The 17,115-nt window shown below is 43.9% G+C and overlaps 1 protein-coding gene across 1 annotated transcript in view; it reads right to left on the bottom strand.

Annotated features, from left to right (window-relative positions):
• Nucleotides 1-17,115, bottom strand: part of LOC126248062 (neurogenic locus Notch protein) — a 401,991-nt gene that overhangs the window by 78,062 nt on the left and 306,814 nt on the right. The window contains exon 5 of the mRNA XM_049948703.1: nucleotides 3,001-3,134. Coding sequence (XP_049804660.1) covers nucleotides 3,001-3,134 — 134 coding nt within the window. The remainder of the gene's footprint in view (nucleotides 1-3,000; nucleotides 3,135-17,115) is intronic.

Raw genomic sequence — 17,115 nt, 5'->3', positions numbered from 1 at the left:
TATCTTAAATGTACGCTAAAAAAGTTGACTTTTACGTAGCAACACAACAATCATTCCACGTAAAAGGAGTGCTACAATCCAGATTTGCATCCACTCCCTCGACAGCTGTCAGATAAATTGCAGGTGTAGCCATTAAATCGAGAGTAACTTAACTGGCACAAGCACGCATATAAAATTATATATTGTTGCGCAGCTTCGTAGCTACTGCGAGGCGAATTTCGTAACCGGCGACAGAAAAACCAGTCACTGTTACGCTCGAATTGACAAACGAACTAGCTGCAGCCACTTGTTCCTTTTACGAAAAACGCGACTACAGGTAGCTTAGTTGGAGAAAATTTCCCGCCGATCTCGGACATTTATTAAAACGAAGCATGGAAATCGTACGATATTCATCGTTATCTGTCAGAAGGCTGCGGACAGATAGTTTGTTGAAAGAAATTATTCCGAAGGGTGGATGAACAAATGGGTTCAATTTACAAGATTTATCGGCTACAGAATATGCGAGACTGGTCCAAAGCGACGAACGTGACTGCAGCCTGCGTCACAAACCAGTTTGAATCGTCAAGTGCCACAATTAGCCGACGGCGGGCGGTTCGTAGCTGCCCAGGCCTGCCACTGCTGAAGCAACTCACCACTCCACGACATCATTTCAGGCGAAAAACTATGGAAATTAGACGTGCCATACTTCACGAGGAAACTGATTTGTGAATTGTTGAATTAATGAGAGAAAGGTAACGCAAAAGGGACTCCTACCTCAATACGCACATTCTCCTCTTTCCGCATACAGGGTGCGGTGCTTAAATCCGGACAAATGTATCTTTTTTAAAAGCAAATTTATTAAAACAAAATACAAATGGAAGTTGTGGTATGTTTCAAGAGTAAAATTACTAGATGTAACCCCCTTCAGCAGCAATGACCGCCTCCTATCTTGTCCTGAAGCAATCGCACACACACTTTAAAACGGCGCTGTCCCTATTCGCGAATGTTGCTTCGGTAGCGGTACGTAGAGGCGTAACATTAGGGGGCCCCGTCTTACTGATAACTCATTCGACTACGCTCCAAATATGCTAGTCTAGGGGGTTCTAACCCGGGCTATTCGGGGCACAAAACTACTCTGACAAGAACATGTCAACGTCATCCTTATCAGAGAGCCAGTTTTGGACTAAATAACTCTTATGAGGTCCTCCTCTGCCATCCGACCCATTGTTCGCTCGCTGACATTAAATACTGACTCCATTTCCTCAGCGACTGCCCCGAGTCCTCCGAAATCAGCGCCTGAGCATTTTCGATGGCTGCCACAGTTCGTGACACGTGTTTTCTCGAATGAGGTTTCCTCACCGCGTTAGCAGAACCTTCCCCAGACTTCTACGAAGCGTTTACTTGGCCACAATATCGTAAACAGTTGCTCTCGGGTACCCGAAAAATCTAACTATTTCAGTGGGCGAACGATAATCGCGGCTCTTCGCTTGTACTCCGCACTTGTCCGTAACATCGCGGGAATTTTGAAGTTCTGACTGTTTACTTGATGCCTGTGGCTTTCAAGAACGCCAATCGTGACCTTCAGCGGAACTACGATATGGCGGGAAATTCAAACTGAAATTTGCCCAGATTAAACCCTGTACATATCTGTAACGCTAAATGTAGAGTCGTCAACTAGAAGACATGTTTGAATAGTGACTGTAGTGAGAATTGCCCAAAATGAGACATTTAAACAGGTTTAACCAGCCCGTCGTGCGATAGGCAACAGTATTTCAACGCATACTAATCACGGCACAGAAATAATTCTTTCCATCCCGTCTGCACACGCACCGAAGAGAAACTACCATTGAACGTGATACACTAAAAACATTTTCATGTGTACAAAATCTTTCTAGTAGTGAAAATCACCTACATACCGGAAAAAAGATCTAGAATCTACGTGGGATCGAACCACGGATCACTGGATTTTGCAGCAGCCACCAGCATAGTTCACGATGAGCTTCACTCATCTGCATGTAGCACTGCTATTTGAACGTCGCCAGTCTCCAAATCATGTACATCTTTTAGCGATGAGAAAGGTCTTTGGCCGCACAGAACTTAAGACATTTCGTGACTTCCCACGTATCAGAGAGACGAAAGGAAGGGAGAAAGTTATTTAAGAGCCAAGTCGGGCACTTGGATACGTACAGAGATCTAGTGCAGGCTGGAATTCGCTGAATCGGACGGTGGAAGTTCACTCAAGCGTGGGAGCTTATACTGCCTCTACAGTTTTTCCTTAACTAGTCTTAGAGTTACCGCGCTGTCGGCTCGCGAGTAGACCACAAGAGCGATATTTTTCTATTTCGTGATACATTTTACGATTTGTCAATGAATTCTGTTGCTTCAGCACCCTATGAAATCCGAAATAAACCTCAGAAGATACGTACACAAATACTTGTACTTTGCACACAAAGGCTTCTTCTAGTCCTGAGCGACTTATTCGCGGTTTGCCTCCAGGATTAAAATGAATTTCCCTTGTCATCAAGCAAGCAGGAGTAAATATACAAGAAGTTTTATTTCGTCTATATCTTACTCGGGAAACTTCTATTCCGTAATGAACGCAAAGCCCTTGGACCGCACTGGGTCTTCGTTATTTGTAAACAGTATCATTCGCTTACTACACTTAAAGAAAACTTTTGACAGTCTTGCCTGGAATAGTTTCTTTGAAATTCTCAAGGCAGCAGGGGTAAAATGAATCACTTCTCCAGCAGAAGGAGGTTCTTACTCATTGGTCTGAAGATGACCACAGTAGTGGTCGAAACCGGTCACCATAATAAATAAATTGTGATCAAGACTGTTTTTGATAGTAAAGATTTGTAACACATTGATCACTGTCACTCGCATAATGTATTCAAAAGTAAGAAACAGAATCGCTCAAGGGTTTCCAAGATTTGAAAAAGTGCTGGCACAAGTGTATTGTATTAAATTCAAGGTGATAAATAAATAAGGATACTTTAGTTTTTGATAACACGTCACACGTACCTTGGGGACAGACGCACTCGTAGCTGAGCTGGTCCACCTCGCGGCAGGTGCCGCCGTTGAGACAGGGTGAGGGGCTGCACGGGATGTACTCGCTCTCACAGTTCTGCCCCGTGTACCGCGAGTCGCACAGGCACCTGCAACACATGTCACTCTCAAGCTGGCACCATGCGATCCATAACTTAATAACAAAGTGTTTTTGTCCGCCAGTGTACAATGGCTGTAGTGACCTGCAACACGATCGATCGTGTGCCACTGTGAGGAGACATTGTGCACCGACAAAGTGCTACCACTACAGAGCCTTACAATCACATTAAACTGTATCATGTTCTCTGAAATACGAAAAATGAAACATTTCATCGGAGTTTAATCCAGGCTGAAAAGTACTTAGAAACAATGTTCGCAAAAGAGGACTGCAAAGCTACGGTGCACCACTACTACAATTCATGCTGTTCTCACAAGTGAATGAGTTTTCTTTATAAATACTTTTTTTTTTAAAAAATTTACGGGCATTTATTTTTTTATGAAAATAATATTTGGGAGAAACACATTGCGAAATATTGCAATAATGGTCTAGACTTTCCACGAATGAAGGTCAATATTCTGTATGCAAGCAGGTGGAAACTTCTTCCGTATCATGCTAGGAATCTACAGGGTGGTGCAAAATTGGGTGTTAGAAAGTTTTTGTCTACTACGACGTAATACGGGGTGATATATTCTTGTAAGCCGGCCGCTGTGGCCGAGTGGTTCTAGGCGCTTCAGTCTGGGACCGCGCGACCGCTACGGTCGCAGGTTCGAATCCTGCCTCGGGCATGGATATATGTGATGTCCTTCGGTTAGTTAGGTTTAAGTAGTTTTAAGTTGTAGGGGACTGATGGCCTCAGATGTTAAGTCCCAGAGTGCTCAGAGCCGTTTTATATTCTTGTTATCGTACTCGTGCTATAGCAGACGACCTGAAATATAGTAGATAACGTTTCCAACGTTGTTTCCTTCTGCAGCAATGAGTGTGTAGAGCCTTTAACTGAATTCCGTGATGACTTTCTGAAGAATTATCATTTTCGGCTGCACAAGGCATTTGGCGGCGTCGTGCAATCGGAACAAATTCGTGTTCCCGGACTTGTCTGTATTGATCTTGTGTGACAGGTTCCTCGATAGAAATGGACTCAATAATACATTGTGCATAGACTGTACATCAAACAATGACTTTTTGTAGATGGAGTGTAGCAAAAGCTCGAACTTGTGGGTCCACAGTACCGCTGTTCCAATGTTAATGCTCCCTTTCTGAAATATCAATTGAGACAAAAGTGTGCGAGCTATAGAAATTTCAGAGCAAAAATACAGCGGTATCGCAAGGAGAATCATTTACAGCGTACGATTAAAGCACAGTATACAAACGCTTTCTAACACGCATTTTGCGCCACTCTGCATTCCTACTTCAGCTGGGGTAAGTAGCACAGTAGAGAGAGCCCTGTTCTACAGATGGGGTGCTCACAAGATATGATTATACGTCCTGATGATACGTAAAGAAACAGTTTTGAGACCACACCATTGCCAATTACTTTCTCGACAAACAAAACAAACACAACTCGTTTAAACTCTGTGACGAAACATATTCATCGAGCCGGAGACGAATTCAGGTTCCACCTAGATGTTATCTGCGCTGCCGAAGGGGGGCACACTGCAGATTTGTAAAACTTCGAATCTGAGCGAACTCTCAATAATTTGCATAATATTCGTCATTAGCTCCAGTTTTGAAATATCACCTTACAAAACTAAACACACCACCCTGTATTTCAAACAAATTTTCTCGTTGCTTATTAAAATGTGCAGATTATTGTTCACAGGCCTCATTACGGAAAATTTCACAGCACCCGCGAATAAATCTACATTTTACTTAATTTTCTCGTACTGATATGTACTTTCTACTCAATATCTCCGAAAGGAAATATTGGAGACAATAACTATTACTTCAAATGAAGGAAATCGGTAACGATTTACGTTTCATTACAAGAAATTGGCAAATTTATGTCCATAATGCCTTCTTCCCTCGTCATGGAAAATAAGATCTAAACGAAGTCCTAGGTAAAACGGCAAATTTTATCAATTCTCAGGAAAGTGAGATCATCAATAATAGAAAAAACTAGCGATTCCTTTAAGAATGTTGAAAATCCCTTTACGAATGACGACAGATAAAGAGAAATAATTAACTGAATGAGATTGCTAGAAATAACAGAAGTAAGATTAGTAAGCTAAATAAGCTAGCAATACAATAGGGAAGATGTTTTCATCTACTTACGGTGAAGTCTGAATGTAAAGAAAAAAAATTGTCAAACAGATTTGGCTCTGAGCACTATGGGACTTAAGATGTGAGGTGATCAGTCCCCTAGAACTCAGAACTACTTAAACCTAACTAACCTAAGGACATCACACACATCCATGCCCGAGGCAGGATTCGAACCTGCGACCGTAGCGGTCGCGCGGTTCCAGACTGAAGCGCCTAGAACCGCTCGGCCACTCCGGCCGGCGTCAAACAGGTTTGATTTAGGCTACAGTTCTCATACTGACAATTCCGGCGCATAAGTTTGAAATTTGGCTCTAAGGTGTCTACAACCTTCCTCCGTAATCGTGCAAAAGTGTGGTGCCCTGGGACGTCACCCTCGGGCTCAGCGACGCTTCAAACAGCCGACGCATGGAAGAAAAGGTCCACAGGTCAGAAGTTCATGTGAGCTGCAAGGTGGGTTAATGGTGTCATATTGGCACCACAGTTCTATCGAACACCAACCGTGCACGCGTCATACGATGGCAAGGCGTCACACCCTCTCTCACCCCTTTCTTTTGACGCCTTTGCGATGGAGGTCAGAACCGCGAAACACAGCATTAAAATCACGCGGTTTTCTTACGGTTGGCCAGTGAAACATTTAATATACACCGCTGCTCAGAATCGACACAAAAACGCCTCAGGAGTGAACGAAATCACCCCTTCGCTTCAGGCGTCGATTCTCACATATTCCGCGATCGGAAACTACAGTTCGCAGTGCGATACGCGACAGGACGACTTTCTCGACAACGTTCGACAATGCCACTCGCACATACGTATATACCTGGCAGAATCTCTGAAAGATATTCTTCCTTGCGGCTGCCTTAGCGCCTGAACGCATGAGAATACCACCCTGAAGAGAGGTGGGAGTCAAAGGAGCTGCCTAACCCTCCGGCGCTAGAGCAGCCGTGAGGCCGAATGTGTTTGTCGAAGTTTCTGACTGGTACATTTGTAACATGCTCAACTACGGTACGGAGATGGCACCGAAGGTGTTGCCGAAATAGGGGCTCTCAGAAGAACTGTTTGCTTTTTATTCGCGCACATCTTAATGTCGTCATATCACTGGCTATCCTGGATTACACAGCGGGAGATCGTCCAACTTGTACGTTTTGTGATGGGACGTGGTCGCCCAATACCATACGGCCTACTCGCTATTTCACCATCCTTCGACCAATTTCCACAGGTGCTCACGACATTAGTACGCCAGCCACAGCGCCACAACAATGTGCCCTTCGTCAAAACCGCTTATATCAGTGGATTTCAGCATTTGCGACCCGTATCTTCGCTATAATGACTGCCCTTTCGTCCCTCTCCCGCTTACATTCCTTCCCTGCCGCGTCACGTGCCCTACCACCGACATGAGGCATTCGACCTCACGGTGGGCAGTGGTCGTAACGTTTTGGCTTATCAGTGTATATTGACAATAGTATTGAATGTGTGAGGACTCCTTTATATTTTTATCGATGTGAATGTGTTACGAATGACGTGCTGAGCTATATGTCCCACAAGTTCTGTTCTGAATCCGGTCGCAAAATTCTGATCAGATACTTAGTTCGTATTCTGCTCATCAAATGACAGCGCGGAAGTGTTCTGAATGTCTTCCGGGAGTCGAGGAGCACAAAAGCTACACGAACGTCGTTGCGTATAGCGCTCTGAATCTTACGGACCGGCAGCGCGTACTGGCAACTGGTGCCGAAGTCATCGAGAATAAGAAATGCTCGAATGCGAGAAGAGTTGGCTGCGAGCGGCGTGTGAGCGGCAGTTCCAGCCGAGTAAGAGTGGGGCCGCGCTCGACCGGTTTGCTTCCTGGTCGCGATACGCATCTGCACCGCTGCGCTCATTTGGCCCTCGGGGACTGCGCCGCTCCGTTCAAAACGCCACCTTCTCCACTGAGACACCCTCGCCCTTATGCCACCCGTCCGACCCTCCGGAAACAATACTGACCAGTCACACACGCTAGTCACGTGACCGATAGCTCGACGACATCTAGCGCTCTTCGAGGATACGAGACGAGAGTGACAACTACTGCGACACCTTTCTCGGAGAAACAAGACACATTCCGTCGGTGGCTATAAAATAAGTCACGAATTCCTTTGGGTTTTACGGCATTCTCTCCAGATTCCGCTGAGTAGTTTTTCCTTCGTTCGAAGTTTTTGGACGATCGTTAGAAAATGCGACATTCTTCTTTGCGATAACTACCTCCCATTTAAATGCAAGTACAAAATATTACGCACATCGCAACCACATATTCTTAATTCTTGCTTATTCCTAAACGTGTTTTTTAGTCATTTACCAATACCTCACAGCGGCACAACGTTCACAAAAATCCTACATCGACACTAATATTTTTGCACGCTACATCACCGTAAAGGATACAAATGACAAACGAATATTATTCAGAACGACTGCGGAGGATTACCGTACATATGAGAAGGATGATTGAAGTAAATACGATTTCTGACTCGCTGTGAAGCCTCCACAAGCTGCAGGTCGAGGCTCTTCTGAGACAACAGACTCGCATTAGGGAAGACGGCCATTTAAATCCCCCCTCTGGCCGTCCAGATTCCGCCAAACTGGCAAACACCGGAATGTTTCCTTTGAAAATGATAAGGCAAAGTTCCTTCCCCAGTCCGACCACACGCTCGTTCTCCGCTGACCTAGTCGTTAAACCCTTATCTTCTTTCTTCAAAAGCTCTAAACGCCGTGCCAAGGCACAAAACTGTGTTTGGATATGTTTCTGAGAATTACCCTGTACGCTGTTTGCACGGGAGACCACGAGGTGTCAACAGATGTTCAGAGCATTTGGAGTCACTATCAAATATACACAATGCCTCCCCCAATCTATCATTCCCCTACGAAACATGATAGTAAACTGCAATCTTACATGTATAAGTGTATCACTGAAGGAAAATTTGCCGGCCGCGGTGGTCTAGCGGTTCTAGGCGCTCAGTCCGGAACCGCGCGACTGCTACGGTCGCAGGTTCGAATCCTGCCTCGGGCATGGATGTGTGATGTCCTTAGGTTAGTTAGGTTTAAGTAGTTCTAAGTTCTAGAGGACTGATGACCACAGATGTTAAGTCCCATAGTGCTCAGAGCCATCTTTGAAGGAAAATTTGAAAAGGAACTCTTTCGAAAACTTACTTTTCCATTAAGCACTCCAGCGGCGGCGTTCACGTGTTCAGTGCAGTGTGAAGCGTTCGTAATCTACACCCATTTTGGAGTTCCAGTTTCGAATAGGTTAGTTATACTGTCCGTTACGACCATGCTGCTATCACCGAGTGCCAGTGACACTTTTCGACCGACATGTCCCGTACGAGTCGAAATGGCACGCCCTTTCACAGAGCCCAATCATTCTCACATACAAATACCGCACCGTTATGTGACATAGTGGTGCTTTCTTCACTAAGGCAGGGGTAACACTGACGTTTGCCCCCACAAAGGAAAGAGCGCTGCTACGGCTGAGTGTACGATAGCCGATACGATTGAGGTGCACTTTTGTTACATCCACACTGTACGTGTCACCAGCTGTCTATCAGAGATCATTTAGCACGAGTGAATATACTTTAGGCGGCATTTACTCAGATAACAACATCCCACAACTGACTGAGTATGTTAAAAGATATACTTTTCTCGTGTCACAAAAAGAACTGTCACACGCAGCGTAATTCGCCTGCTGAAACACGTACTGGCTGGACTTAAACTCCCACGTCTGCGCACTCACCGCCGCCACGAAAAAAATATCGTAAACTATTCCTCGTGAGCGTCATTTAGTCTCGTGACTTCTATTCGTCCACATTAGTAAAGCTTCAGCTGTCATGGAACTGCTGACATTTTGAGCGTGTTACACTAACATGAATATATAGATATCATCTGTGGATTTTTGTGCACGGGTAGTTTCAGTAATGGCTGTAAAATGCCACGCATTATATCCCAAAACAATTTTAGCAGCAACTTGAAGCTTCACTTACTGGCATGCAAATGTGTAATTACATCTGTAAGAGATTTTTGTCATATTAAAATAGAGTACACTTTCATTTCCCTTAAAACTCTACAATGTCGTAACAGAATTACTTCGATATCTAGTATACGTATTAAACAGCAGCACTATTCCAATTCCCTTACGTACGCCAGTTTTATCAGGAAACACTTATGCGTCTAGAAACAAATACTGTGTCCTATACGATAAGAAATGGTTCAAATGGCTCTGAGCACTATAGGACTTAACATCTGAGGTCATCAGTCCCCTAGAACTTAGAACTACTTAAACCTAACTAACCTAAGGACATCACACATCGGTGCCCGAGGCAGGATTCGAACCTGCGACCGTAGCAGTCGCACGAAATCGTTTATATAACAGTAGAATATAGGATAAATATCTTTCTGGTTGAGCTGCGGAGTGGAATCTTCATAAAGTGAACGTGACGTTTCTGTTCACTCGCTCGCATAGAAAGTACTGAACCACTTGTAAACGACTTCAGTCGGAGGCTCCGACACAGTTTATTGCTTCTGTAGTTTCGATGTCATAACAGAAGGTCTTATTTAATCGAAGAACGAGATTGATTTTGTTCCACACTGCACACGGTGACACAAGTTGGCCGGACTAGATGACCGCCACACACAGACTTAAGTGACACGCCTGGTTTAAAATCAAGCACGTAACTGCAGGACACGTGAGATGCGAACAAAAAACCGATGACGACCCCACGAATTATCTTAGAAAACAGGTTAAAGAAAGTCAAACCTACGTTTACAGCACTTTTAGACTTGGAGAAAGCTTTTGTCAATGTCGACTGGAATATAATCTTTCCAAGTCCACAGGTAGTAGTAGTAGTAGTAGTAGTAGTAGTAGTAGTAGTAAAACACATGGAGCGAAAGTTTATTTACGGTTTGTACAGAAACCGGACTGCAAGACTTTGTCCTGAAAGGACACTCTCTCTCTCTCTCTCTCTCTATCTGTCTCCTTGGCAAGTTATAGTACCTGGCTGTGAGCTCGCTACTAAAGCACGTCGTCGCAGAAAGAATATTTTCTAGACTGTGCATACGAAAAGTACTGTATTAAGTAACGAGGTCAGTTCTATTCAGCGTGTAAACGAGTTACCCGGAGTCATTGCACGACCTTTGGACATCGTTTAAATACAACACCGCATATCCTGCCGTGCTGTAATACACAATGATTCCGACAGAATTACAAAATGCTTCGGTGGCCATTGCTTTGTTGCCGGCAGGCTGTGTTATTTAGCCCGTACTTGGGGACATCGAACCGGCACGTGAGCTGCGCTCAAGCAGCGCCGACACCTTTTTGCCGACACTTTCTCCCCGCTTTCATTTATTTAAGAGCAAAGTTTCTTATTGATGTCTCGCATCTCAATAGGGCTTTTCTTACACTAGGACTCCAAATGGGAATTGGTCTTCCGGAGAAAATTTCACCTGCAGTTAATTTCCGGCGCAGCGCAGATTGAATCGCTCGTTTTCACCGTAATCCCTCTCACACACACACACACACTTTCTGAAAGGAACAAAACCATTAAGTGAAAAGAAACAGAATGGTTCTGGCACCGGGCACCGTTACAGATTTCAATAAAGATCTCTCCGATAGTATAAGGCGCAAAGCGAAACTCGTTTTGTCTTGAGAATCGATCACGTAGTCGATTTGGCTCGCCCATTATAGTCTATATCGAAACGTGATGAGGAAAATAAAGGCCGACGGCAGCTAGTTAAGCGCATTTTAGAGTGTTATTTACGAACATTAATCGTACATTTAAAAGCACGATAGCAACAGGTAGAGCACGGTGCTCGGTGGCCGCTGCCTCTGCCCTACTTTAAGGTACAGAATGCCTCTTTCGTTTTTTCCGATCACGGTCCTCCGATCTACCGTACCAGCGTAATTCCATCTTCAATTTGCAATTCTTTTGCAGTAAATGTTTTCGGCGTCAACAGCAGCTACATTCGACATACCTATAGTCCTGTAGGAAATTCAGTTTCACACAATAACGTCGTCTTTTTCGCCAGTGCTCACAACCAAACCAGAAATATTTTCCCCTTTCGACGATAGATTCCTCTGAAGAATAACAGTGTTTTCCAGGACTATCATTTCCGCGCCAATGAAATTCCGGAACTTTAACTCTACATTCACGTACACACCCAGATATCGGTAGAGAATATTTGGTGGCATTGTTACGACATGTTTCACGAATGGGCCGCGCGGGATTAGCCGAGCGGTCTAGGGCGCTGCAGTCGTGGGCCGTGCGGCTGGTCCCGGCGGAGGTTCGAACCCTCCCTCGGGCATGGGGGTGTGTGTTTCTCCTTAGGATAATTTAGGTTAAGTAGTGTGTAAGCTTAGGGACTGTTGACCTTAGCAGTTAAGTCCCTTAAGATTTCACACACTTTTTTTCCCACGAATGGAAGAAGGGGAAAACTAAGTCTAATGTCTCGCATACGTACTGCAATCTTCCTCATCTTTTCGGTATTATTTGAGTGGTCCAGAAACGTAAACGGTTGTCTGTTGCTGCCTGCTGACGGTCGCCGCAGCACTGACGCCACGTGGAAACGAAGCTCATCGGGGCTGCACTCCAAGTATTCCCATATTTACCAAGCAGCTGCACATTACCAGAGGTGTACGTCGTACGTCTTCAGTTCCAACTACATCCAAGCGAGATGCCAGAAATTTGTTTACATACCATAGCTAGCGAATATAGCCTGAGTGATCGACGTGGACAACAGGGATCCGGGTACTGCACGGTACTTTTCCTCGGTGGGTGGACTAGAAGGGTGAACTCAGCCCTGAGCGCAGCAGATCTGCTAACCCGGGGATCCGCACACCTCGATACCACATCCACATGATGGATGACACGAAGGTCGGTCGGACTCGATTGCTTTTTCTAAACAGAATAAACTCCTTTTAATGAAATTCAGTCCGCCTCCTTAGCTGAGTGGTCAGTGCGTCTGATTGCCATGCAGCGGGTCCAGGTTTGAATCCCGGCCGGGCGGAAGATATTCTTCGCTTGGGGACTGGCTGTTGTGTTGTCATCATCATCATCATCATCATCATCATCATCATCATCATCATCATACCATTATCGTAGACACGCAAGTCGCCCAGTGTGGCGTCAACCGAAAAGACTTGCAAGTCGGCAGCCGAACTTCCTTAGGTGGGGACTTCCATTTCCAGTGGAGTTCAGAGAAAACTGCGGAGTGCTTAGATTTAAAAACAGTGCACGAAAAGTAGAGTGCACAGTGAAAATTACCTACCAGCTGAACCCAAGAACAGGAAGAAAAAAAAAAAAAACAGCGAGGAATAAAAACGTAAGAAAGATGACTGGTTGAAGTTGGGTACGCGAAGCGTCAGTTTTATGCTTTACAGCTCTCTAGCACTGTACATCGTTGCTGAAGAGCATACCGTTGCAGTCTGAGAAACATCCACTCACACAAATCGAGTCCGTGGTGCCTTGAATGAATAAGCTACAATCATCAGTTTCTGTAGAGAAGAAGAAGCAGATGTGAGGCGCCTGTATGTATGTATGTATGTATATTCCCCCCCCCCCCTCCAAAACATCTCCCTCCCACCCTGGGGTCAAGGACTAGCACTAGCTTTACAAAACAAACTACCACTCTCATCGCCAAGCCTGAAGAACGCAGTAATGTGCTACTGAGGCAGTCAAAAGACACACATTAACTGAACGAAGCTCTGGCTGCAAGCCAAGAGCTACCATACCGTACGTGGAAATCCTTGAATCAGCTAGGGACAGGAGTCACAAGACAAAGAGGCAACGTAGTAAAACTCATCTACGAAGATAATTTACGCGAAAGTGGAGGAGGTCAAATGAAAGAAAACTTAAAGACTTTACTTATGAGAACGACTGTGTATTTCAAGTCGACGAACACTACATTAGTATTGTTTAGGATCACACACGAGCGATGCGACATCTGCAAAAATCCGACGCCTTGGGTTCACTGTCATTGATCATCCTCTATTCAGTCCGGACTTGGAGCCATCCGATTTTAATCTGTTTCCAAACTTTAAAGAACGCCTTCGAGAACTTCCCTTTGATAGTGATGAAGCGGTGCAGGCAGAGATGAGGTTGTGGTTCCCTCAACAAAATCAAACGTTCTATAGTTACGGTATCAACAAACTGGTCTCTCGTTGGGATGACTATGTTGAGAAAGAAATATGTATACATGAAGAATAAAGATGTAGAATGTATGTTTTATTTAAAAAGCTTTACGAGGTTTCACATAAAAATATAGCGACGTAAGTCTTCAGCAAGCCCTCGTAGAATAGTTTCCCGTAATTTTTGTGTATCGTTTCTACTTTAAATGCGAACATGTATCATTTCTTTATAATGACTTTTACCGTGACTATTCTTGATATCAAAATGAAACAACAAGTTTAAAGTCATTCTCAAAAATTCGACGAAATTATTGGGAAAAAGATCGTCAATCCACTCCCTTCACACAAGAAAATAAGCCCTTGCACATAACAAAGACTAAATTAAATACAAATAATGCAAAAATTGTAAAAGCTGACTCGAGCAATAGAATTCTAAATCATCGACAGAGTAACATACAGAAAGAAATGTTTTAATAGTTCTTCCAAGCCAACAATATAATACACAAACATAAAGATCCAACAGCCAGAATCCAAAAGGTGAGTAAACACATTTCAAATAAAATAAACTTCCTGCTCACAATTCCAGACACGACACAGGAAACACTGTGGCAATGAGTTCCCAAGTAACCTCCCTCAGGTCACAAAATCTGAAGTCCCATCAGACCTGTAGTGAACTGTAAGAACCGTTCAATATTGACACTCAACAAAAGGCTCTTCAAAATCCTAAACAAAACATACATATTCAATAATAATAAAATACACAGAAACACAACAGAAATTACATAAGATGTCAAAAACATAAAAATTTCAGATGGAGCCATACTTGCCTCATTTGACATATCGTACCTATTCCTCTGTATCAATAGAGCCTACACTACTGATAGGAAACGGCAAACTACAAAAAAAGAGAGAAAAACACACACACACACACACACACACACACACACACACACACACACACACAAAATGAAACTGACCTTCTAGGACACATACACTCACAAAACTAATTCAAATTCGACAATAATCTCCACAAGTGGACCGATGGCGTGGCAAAATGATCAAACCTGTCAGGAATGCTAGCTGTAATTTTTACAAACAACATAGAAGACAGTTCTGAATTCCGACCACCACACCCTCAAAAACATTTATTACTGCGCCGAGCGGAGTGGCCGCGCGGTTTGAGGCGCCATGTCACGGATTGAGCGGCCCCTCCCGCCGGAGGTTCGAGTCCTCCCTCGGGAATGGGTGTGTGTATTGTTCTCAGCGTAAGTTACTTATGTGTATGTCTAGGGACCGATGACCTCAGCAGTTTGGTCCCTTTGGAATTCACACACATTTGAACATTTATTACTACAGATATGTAGACGATACAACAATTTTAATCAGTGGCACACAAGATGACATCAGTGAAGTAAACCAATTGTTCAACAGCTTCCATGAAACTATATAATTCATAGATGAACACAAAGTAATTTTCTAGACATGACCATCATGGTAACAACTAATACACACTACTCTGTAATTTATCAGAAGCTTATTACAACGCACACTACAATTCACACCACCACTTGTCACCCTACAGCCCACAGAATGACAGTATTGTGGTATATGCTCAATAGAGCAACCCAGCTATCACCCTCAAACGTCAAGTACAGTCTGCCAGTGTCTTCAAATGCAAAGGCAAAACTAAACTATCTTTCACCATTGACAACATGATTGGGCAGAAAAACGTCGTAACAGAAACACAAGACACCCTTACACCACATGGGTATATACAAGTTTCATGTATGGGCTGTGACTGTTTCTGCGTAGGTCAGACAGATAGATCATTTGATATCAGATTCAAGGAACCCATGCCAGCAATTAAGAAACAAAATATACATCAGCAGCAGCCACCCACCTGCAGTAAAATAAGTAAAAAAGATCTAAACATATATGAAGATAGTAACTGTTCTCGAAAGACCAGATACCATTGGTGACTGTGCAGCTTCTCTAGAATAAATGATAATTAATTGAAACCCTCACGTGCCGACAGCTGTTGTTGATATACCGCGATGGGGACAGTTGAAAATGTGTGTCCCGACCGGGACTCGAACCCGGGATCTCCTGCTTACATGGCAGACGCTCTATCCATCTGAGCCAGCGAGGACACAGACGAATAGCGTGACTGCAGGGACTTGTCCCTTGCACGCTCCCCGTGAGACCCACACTCCCAACTGTCCACAATCTACATACGTAATGTACCTGATAGATATTTGCCCATCCACTCATTACTCGCGCCCACTAAGGTGACGATTCCTGTAGAAGTTCGGGCAACCCGTGCGCACTCGCACAAACGAAGGTCAATGGCCGGGTAGCCTTTAATGGTATATGGTTTTTTCGAGAACAGTTACTATTGCCATATATATTTAAAGGCTAACCGGCGATTGACCTTCGTCTGTTTTATTGGGATAATTTTGTGAAAGTGTAGCTCATCCACAAGGGAGACGGCTTACAGAACGCTAGTTGACCCATTCTTGAACACTATTCGAGGAAGCAGTTCAGAGGCGTGCTGTCGGATTTGTTACCGGTAGATTCGATCGGCACACAAGTATTAGGGAGATACTGCGTGAGCTCAAATAGGAATCCCTGGGGGGGAAGACGATGCTCTTTCCACAAGGCAAATTTAGGGAACCGGCATTTGAAGCCTACTGCAAAACGATTCTACTGCCACCAAACTACGTTTCGCGTTAAGGGCCACGAAGATAAGATGCAAGAAATTAGGGATCATACGGAGGCTTTCAGATAGTCGTTTTCCACCGCTGGAACAGGAAAGGGAAAAAACTAGTAGTGGTACAAGGTACTCTCTGTAATGCACCGTACGGTGGTTTTAGGGAGTATGTATGTAGATGTAGAACATACTTGTATTCACGAAGGACATCTAGTATATTTCTCGTTATTTTAATGTTAGAGTAAGAATCTAAAATTTATCTATCTTAACGGAGTGGTAATGGTGCAATGTTTCTTTAAAAAAAAACTGTTCACATTAGTCGGGAAGGTGAGCAATTGACCTCAATGCGCAAAAGAAATCTGTGAGGTTATTATTACATTATGAAAAGTAAAATATTGCATTAAATGAGCCACTTCAACACAGGAGACAATATCGTCGGCTACACCAACTGTTTTCGGAATAAGAGGTTAAACATGATGTGATACCAAGAATCGATAACAGATGTTACTGATAGGGCTCACGATGTTATAAACTTCGGAATAAGCCTTTTCATCAGGAATTATATTCGTAATCGCTAATTAATAACTAAAACGCAGTATTTTCTGTTTGCTTGCGTCCACAATGTTGCCTTGTTGTAGAAATGATAATATTTTTCTCCTGTACTGTCAACAGAAGTATTTATTCACAAAGGAATAAACACACTTTATAACGGTCCAGGTGGAGAACTTCATATCTGAAATGCGCAGCACTTACACAGCGATGTAATTCAATTCCCTAAAACTGCGTTCTGAAACGGTTCTAAATTCGTTCCGACGTTACCACACGACTTAGCGCCGCCGCATTCCGAATTTGCGAAGTAGATTTAACCTAGAATTGTGTCCATGTCGCGCAGGACGATCTAGTGGGCGTTCGTTCGCTGCAGACCACCACTCCCTGATTCACCGCACCCCGTATTCGTGGATCTCCTTCCGCTCACCTCATTCC

Source organism: Schistocerca nitens, chromosome 3, assembly GCF_023898315.1.
Source record: "Schistocerca nitens isolate TAMUIC-IGC-003100 chromosome 3, iqSchNite1.1, whole genome shotgun sequence".
In the NCBI taxonomy this organism is placed as follows: domain Eukaryota; kingdom Metazoa; phylum Arthropoda; class Insecta; order Orthoptera; family Acrididae; genus Schistocerca; species Schistocerca nitens.
Note: the sequence above shows the minus strand (reverse complement) of the source record. Positions and strands in the feature narration are given on the sequence as shown.